Below are 8,158 nucleotides of genomic sequence, written 5' to 3' on the forward strand. Positions count from 1 at the left end.
AGAGATGCTAGGAAAAGTGAGCAGAAGACTTGTGAGCTGAGTGTGAGTGTCTTGTCCACAGACTGCGGGATGAACTGCCACAAACAGTGCAAAGACCTGGTAGTGTTCGAGTGCAAGAAGAGAATCAAGAGCCCAGCAGTATCCACGGAGAACATCAGCTCCGTGGTGCCGATGTCCAACCTTTGCCCACTGGGAACCAAAGATCTTCTCCATGGTAAGCAGGTCCTGGGGACGTTTGCCGTGGGTATGCACAGAAAGGGTCAAGTTTGCGGGTAAGAAAGATCATCTCAATTGCTATGCCATGGCTGATTCGTCATGGATTTTAACTCCCTGGATTCCGTAACAGAGCGGAAGTTAGACAAAGAAGTCATCAGGTGCTACTGGGCACCTACACCAAGGGCAGATATGGACTTCCTGCTTGATAGCATCCCATGTTAATTCTCTCCCTCTATCCTTAAGCCCCAACCAGAGGCAGAGAGAATGAACGTATAGCTTGCATAGCATGCACTGCGAAAGTAGCATATTATGTAAAAGGGATAGCTGTGTTCAGAAACAAAGACTAATATCTCCATAGCTCAGAAACGTCCTGAGAACATACTCTCAGCAGAAGCTGAAACAATACTAGTAGAAGCTGAAAACGTGGTTTTCTTGACCCCGTTTCCAGAAGGAGGCAGACGCAGCTGAGAATTTGGTTTCTGCAGTTTAACAGAGACCACTATGCACGAAAAGTGACCCAAACCAGACTCATTGCTAATAACCCAGAAAGGAGCCTCAGAAAACCATGTGACTGGCCCTTAGGGAAGTAGGCTTATGCATGGGTTCAAAGACAATATGCATCATCCCTAAGAGGAGCCTCGCCATTAAATTAACACCCTGTCCAAGACTGAGAAGCTTGAGAGATCAGGAGAAGAAAAATGATTAAAATTCTAAAATCAGAAAAGTAAATACAAAAAAAGGGAAGAAACTCTGGAGATATGCTTGGAGATGAACCAAATCATCCAAGGGACTTCAGGGATAAGCCAGAATTGTCACTGCTAACCCTGCATATGGTAAAATGCAAGCCAAGAATGGTTAGGAAACAACCTGAAGCAAGTACACCAGAGACTCCCCAGGTCTGGAGGGCAAAGGAGCAGAGAGGACGTGTCTAGTTGGGATTTGAAAGATATCCACTGAACTGGTCAGCAGGAAGCAGCCCTGTGAGACAGCCTTGGTCCTGTGTAGTAACTCAGTATATGAGTCAGATTTGCTGAAGGTCTTGCATTGTATGGAATGAATGTTGTCGCATGAGAGAGAAGGGTAAAGAATATGGGGACTGGATGGGAAGTGATAGATGACATCTATGCCTTCTTCTAGCCTCCAGGCATAAGACAGGCACAAAAGAATCCCTTTTTAAATTTAGCAATAAGAAAAATGTATCATTTTAATACACATGTATCACCAACAAAATAACAAAAAAACCTTTCTCATACATAAAATCATTTTATTCCCTACACTTTGGAAAATAGGATATTTTCCACCTCCATTTAATAAAATAAACAAAATCCAAAATGCATTTATTAATAAATGAGATATAGACCCTAATTACTTTGCAAAGAGTTCAAAATCTGTGCAGAGTCTTTACAAAAGGTAAACTTGGATGACCTCCAGTTTATCTTCCCACCCAGCTCAAATATGTCCACTAACCCTCCACTTCTTTGGGAAATTCCTCCTTTTAGTTAATATTTCCAGGCTGCATCTCAGGCAGGAATATTGGCAAAAAGAAAAACAGATTGCTGGTTTCTCCTTACCCCAGCAGAATCAGATAAGGGTGATAAATTTTAGAATACACTCCACAAAACTAATCCTGCCACCTCACCATTAACCTGTACCAATCGCACAAGTGAGTCCCACAGAGAGTTCCTACTGTCTGTCTGCTTGAGTAGCACTCCGGTCCTGGATCAAACTCTGAGCAATAGCTCTCATCCTGCATCCACAGAAATGATTTGTGGAATGTTGAAGGAGGGGCCGCTCGGTTGTTTCCAGCTGCTCAGCCCCAAAATAATCACACAGAATCTGTATTAATTAAATCACTGCTTGGCCCATTAACTCTAACTTCTTATTGGCTAACTCTCACATCTTAATTTTACCCATCTCCATTAATCTGTATATGGCCATGTGGCAGTGGCTTACCGGCAAAGTTTCGGCATGTCTGACTCTGGCTGCAGCTCCATGGTGTCTCTCTCTCTCTCTGCCTTCCTTCTCCCAGCATTCAGACCAGTTTTCCCTGCCTACCTAAGTTCTGCCCTATCAACAGGCCAAGGCAGTTTCTTTATTCATTAACCAATAAAAGCAACACATAGACAGAAGGACCTCCCACACAATGGAACTTTCTGTCCATATGTTTATCCCACTATCTTTAGAAGCACTAGGAAATCTTGCTATGTCAAGGCAGAGATTCTAACTCACAGAAACAGTGGCTGTCCGGGTAACTTTTGTGCAAACAGAAAAGATGCTTGAGGAGCTGGAGGGATGGCTCAGAGGTTAAGAGCACTTGTTGCTCTTGCAGAAACCTGAATTCAGTTCCCAGCATCCACATAGTATCTCACAACCACCTCTAACTCCAGTTTTAGGAGATCCAAAACCCTCTTCTGACCTCCATGGACACTGCATGCATATGGTCTACATATATACATACACATACATGATACAGAACATCATACACACACAAACACACACACTATCTTTTAAAAAGGTAAAAGGAAAGATGTTCTTTCCTTGGTGTAGATGAATCCTGACACAAAAATCCCTGGTTTTCGGCTCCTACCGTGCCTGACATTGCATGTCTGAAAACAGAGGGTGCTTGGAAGCGGGACTCCTTATTAGAAAGGTCTAATTGAGACAGATGTTGAGAATTGAGCTATATCTGAGAGCACTAACAAACATATCTCCCCACAGCACCTGAGGAAGGAGCGTTTATATTCCAGAATGGGGAGGCTGTGGACCACAGCGAGGACAGCAAGGACCGGACCATCATGCTCCTTGGGGTGTCCTCCCAGAAGATCTCAGTGCGGCTGAAGAGGACTGTTGCCCACAAGACCACCCAGACGGACCCGTCTGCTTGGGTCGGCAGCGAGATGCCAGCTGGCCACTTGGTGCTGTCCTCCCCGCGGAAGCCAGCCCAGGATGGTCTGTATGTGCTTCCCAGCCCCACATCCCCATGCCCCAGCCCAGTGCTGCTCCGGAAGCGGGCGTTCGTCAAGTGGGAGAACAAAGAATCACTTATAAAACCCAAACAGGAGCTTCACCTCAGACTCCGGACCTACCAAGAGCTGGAACAGGTGCCTCCCTTCTCGCCACTCTCCTCCCTGAGTTAGCTCTCCTGCTGAAATAAAGTCTAGTAGGGAAAGCAAAGAGTGACGATTCAAACTTTGGTTACTAGCAGGTTAAGTAAGCAGACAAAAAAAAGGAAGAAAGTTGCCAAATGTAGGCAATCTAAGTCATTTTATTGTCAAGGAAGAAAGGAGACATTAACGGTGTTTAATTTTACTAAGGAATGTTTTCTTGCCTGTTTCCCTCAGACATGGTGATTTGTATCATGTTTGGAGACCTGTCAGTACATAAACCACCATCCACCTAGCTTAGTGTACTTATCTGAACAGTATGCCCAGTGAAACCACCCGCAAGGAGCTGGGACACTCCTCATTGTTCCCAGCAAGGTTCCTTCCCGGCCACGCCGGCAGAAAAGTCCGAGAGCTATGGGCTAGGCAATGTCTGTGACTTAATTCAGTGACTGGAATGAAGAACATGGTATCAGGAGCACAGGACAAAAGAGCAACAGATTTCCTGGAAGAAAGCATGTCTTTCTTTAAAGTACCTTTAAAATGCACATTAGCAAACAAGTCAACTTGAGTTACCATAGGAAGAGAAACTGCCAAATGTCACCTTTTAGAACAACAAAAGAAATCTTGAAAAGGGAATGTGATATAAGTAGAGGACTTGGTCTGAGACACCAAGACATTTCTTTTTTTGTATTGCTTTTGTTTGTTGCTGTTTGGTTTGGTTTTGGTTTTTCAAGACAGAGTTTCCCTGTGTAGCCCTGGCTATCCTGGAACTTACTATGTAGATTAGGCTGGCCTCAAACTCAGTGATCTGCCTGCTTATGCCTCCTAAGTATGGGGATCTAATCCCAGATTCCTTATGCCAGTTATTAAACACTGCAAACTTCTGTAAAATGCAGGACTGGGAGTCCATGCTGAGGTTTCAAGTCTTCAGGCTTCTTAAAGGCAGAAAAGCAGCTGTGGACATGCCGTGAGGCACAGGTGACAGAAGAATCCCTACCCAGTCACCAGGGTCATGAACCGTGATGTTGTATTAGCTGCTTCTCTTTTCTTTTACCTGCATCACAGAGACCTGAGGACCAGAGTTCCCCACAAGCATTTCAGAGGACAAACATGTGCTCTGCTGTCCCGTTGGGGACCTGCCATTACTGGTCTTTAGGCCAATAGTCCTCAACACAAGGAAGGCGTCCAGCTAAACTAGGATTTAAAATAGCATGCAATAAGGACAGCTGATTACAGCTGTATATTTCAATACACATTAAAGTAATAGATGTTATTTTGGTTCATGCCATAACTGAACCAGCATGGAACCAAATAAAAAAGAAATCGAAGACATTTGGGTCAGATACGCCTGGGCTCTAGAAGTATGTGCGAGCACTTTTTGCCCCTACAAAGTTTACAGCTAGCACCTATTTCCAGGGTGTGCGCGAGGATTAAGCTACGCTATTATCACAGAGCAGTGTCAGGCTCACAGCAAGTGCTCAGTCTCACAGAAACTGGTAGACAGCACTCTGGGTGATTCAGTCTGAGAACCCAGAGGGGGTCCAGTTAACCAGACAGTGCACCTGTACTTTCTGATGCCCATGTAAGTCAGTCTGACATAAGAACACTTGCCTCAAAACCCAGAAGCCTGGGGCGATGAACCCATGGCTGTACAGTTAAATTAATACCAACAGAACACTAAATCTCAGTGTGGGGGTGAGACAAAAGTCTTCCATCAAAAAGGCGAATTAGTTATCAGCAATGGGGGTTGCGAACTTAGGTTAAATTAACAATAACATTTCATTTCGCGGAGTTTTGAAGCACTGCTTACATAGTTTAGAGCAGACCAGACCACAGACTACTGTCTGCCAAGTGACGGGGCCTGCTACACGCTATCCAAGGGTTGTGTCTTCCTCCACCCACTTCCCAAGAATGGATTATTCTGTCTGCTAGCCACTCACATCTGTGATATGCTAACAAAGAGTAATTGCTATTTGCACATGTCCGTGATAGTGTGTTATTTTATACTCACAGCTAAATAACTACTTTGAAAATAGTTTCTAATTCTTAACCACGGTGAACAGGAAATGCCAATCAAATATAATACTCTTGCTACTGTAAGTGATTTTCAACTCGCTGCCTCTCTAGTGACGTGCCTCGTTCTCATTTCCCTTTAGGAAATAAATACCCTGAAAGCAGATAATGATGCCCTGAAGATCCAACTCAGGTATGCACAGAAGAAGATAGAGTCCCTTCAACTTGCAAAAAGCAATCACGTCTTAGCAAAGATGGACCGGGGTGATTGCTCCTAATCCAGAAATCAAGGAACAGAATCTGTGGACGAGTATCCTGGGATCTCACTTCAAAAACTGATGGCAGAGGCAGAGGTTCGGGCAACTTCAGACTAACAGTCTTGAAAAGGGGCAAGCCAGCCACTGTTGCCGGTGTCGTTGTTTTTCTACCTAAAATACTCTTAATGTGAGTCACTGGTTTTCAGTCAGCTGACTCGATGGGAAGAAAAGCTCGAGTATGTTAAGCTTTGAGCATTCATATTCAAATCTCGTTCTTTCTTTACTGGAACCAACACCAAACGTGTGCTTAAAATAAGACTCTAGTTTCCTGACAGCGTCTCGGGCAGCCTGCTTTACTGATCCGTAGATTAAAAAGTCCCTGGAGGATCAACTTGTTGCCTTCCCCAAGGTTTCTGCAAACTGAAAAATTTACTTTAACCCAAAGCCTGCACTTGATGGAAATACCCTAAAAGTGACTTTGACAGGCCTGCGTTGTTGGTGAGACCGATCCCTACTTCACTACCTCAGATCTGACCAAGCGCCTCCTTCCTTCCCTGTCCTTCCTCACCACCACCCTCCCTTGTTTGTAGGCACATCAGTCTAGCTACCTAGAAGGGAACTCCTAGAGATGGAGAGCCCGGTTTTAAATCCAGGACTTTTTAATTGAACTTGACATTACCCAAGTGCAGGTCTTAGGCATCATGAAATACAAACTAAAACTCACGATCCACAAACAGCAATCACCATTTCATACACAGCTAATTAGCTAAGACAAACGGCATAAAGATGTTTGTTCAGATATTCTCTAGTGGGTACAATTAAGAATCCGTGACTTTTTCAAAGGAATGGTCTGTGGACAGTGTTTAATTCTTCACATTCGAGTTTTTCTCTCTCTCTCTTTAAGTAAACTATCTTAAGGTTTTCTTTTTAACTGAATTTGTGCTTAACCTGTCTTCACTTCTACTATCTAGAAATAAGCTAATGGGTATGATGCTCTAACAGCTGACGGCATGTACATATGTATAGAATATGTAGATACACTATCAGGCATGCATGTAGCTTGGACCTTCTCCTTTAGAGAATGCAGATGTGAATCAAACACCTTTTAGGAATCGACACAAATTCACAGATAGTTCTCTTCGTTATAACACAAACTGCAAACAATGTGAATTGTATTCTTTTGCAAAACCACGAGTACCAGTCTCTGTGTATTCCATCATGAAAGAGTAAAAGTCAGCGGTTTTGACTTGTTGCCTGGGAAGCTATTCAGACTCTCTTATCAGCTTCTTTTCATTTTTCAAAAGCATTTCATCTGAGTGTGTCCTTTGGGGGGAGACTTTGCTTCCACACTTGGAAGGTCTGACACCATGCTAACTTGTAATCCATACACAGGACGAACAACTTCCAAGAGTACCATCTAACAAAGTAAGTTCCAAACCTACAGCCAACAGCACCATGTCTCCAGAGGAATGCGAACTGTATGTGGTGCTGCCCCCTAAAGTACTCGGATCGCTTAAGTTTGTTTGATGAAAGACCAATGCCCATTTGTGTACCTCTTTGTGGAGTTTAGTGACAAAGACCTGGCTTGTGGTTAAAGTTTTACTAGAACCGCTTTACACACAATTTCATCCTTATTCTATATAGAAACTTGGAAATTCACAAAGCATAGCTACCACCTCGTACATATACCACTAGCAGGTGTAATATGGAACAATTATTTGGAACAATTATGAGTAATGACAAACCTCAAAATTTATATTGTTCACTATGAAAACTTTCCTCTGCTATGCACAAGTGCATAGCCCAATTTTTTTAGACACTGTATTTTTCTTATTCCTTATCCCCCAAAAGATCTCCCAGGGAGTTTTTATGTAAATAACCTGTAACATAGGAATTCAGAGGGCCTCAATCATGGCTAGGTGGTCCCAGCATGAACTGACAGAAAAGACAGGAGGAGGCAGTACTTCCATCAGATTCTTACAGTCCAGCACAGATAAAAGATGCTTGGAGTCTGCATTGGTACCGCTCCTGCAGAGATGCAGGACTGGAGTCTGCACTGGTACCGCTCCTGCAGAGATGTAGGACTAGAGTCTGCATTGGTACCGCTCCTGCAGAGATGTATGTAGGACTGGAGTCTGCATTGGTACTGCTCCTGCAGAGATGTATGTAGGACTGGAGTCTGCATTGGTACTGCTCCTGCAGAGATGTATGTAGGACTGGAGTCTGCATTGGTAGGTACCGCTCCTGCAGAGACGTAGGAGCAGATGGATCTCCTGATACAACTGGGAACAAAGTTCAGCTTATCACACAGAGTTTTGTTTACCACACTGTTTGAAATGTTCGGGCAGATACATGTCTGCCAAAACAAGGACCAATCCTGTCAGTGATAGTGACGACACTTAACTTCTCTGTTGACTGACTCACCTCCTTACTGATCACAATTCTGTCTAAAGATGTACAATGTAAAAGCCGCAAGAAAATAATGTACAGACTGTAAAATTTTTGATACCTATTGTACGTTTTCTGTGTCTAATATTTATATGATAAAAGACATTTGGATTCCTGTAA

The 8,158-nt window shown here is 43.5% G+C and overlaps 1 protein-coding gene across 1 annotated transcript in view; it reads left to right on the forward strand.

Annotated features, from left to right (window-relative positions):
* Positions 1–8,158, forward strand: part of Rasgrp1 (RAS guanyl releasing protein 1) — a 65,476-nt gene extending 57,318 nt beyond the window's left edge. Inside the window, exons 15-17 of the mRNA XM_038330312.2 lie at positions 62–214; positions 2,935–3,317; positions 5,477–8,158. Coding sequence (XP_038186240.1) covers positions 62–214; positions 2,935–3,317; positions 5,477–5,611 — 671 coding nt within the window. The 3' untranslated portion in view covers positions 5,612–8,158. The remainder of the gene's footprint in view (positions 1–61; positions 215–2,934; positions 3,318–5,476) is intronic.

The sequence above is a fragment of the Arvicola amphibius genome, chromosome 5 (assembly GCF_903992535.2).
Source record: "Arvicola amphibius chromosome 5, mArvAmp1.2, whole genome shotgun sequence".
In the NCBI taxonomy this organism is placed as follows: Eukaryota; Metazoa; Chordata; class Mammalia; order Rodentia; family Cricetidae; genus Arvicola; species Arvicola amphibius.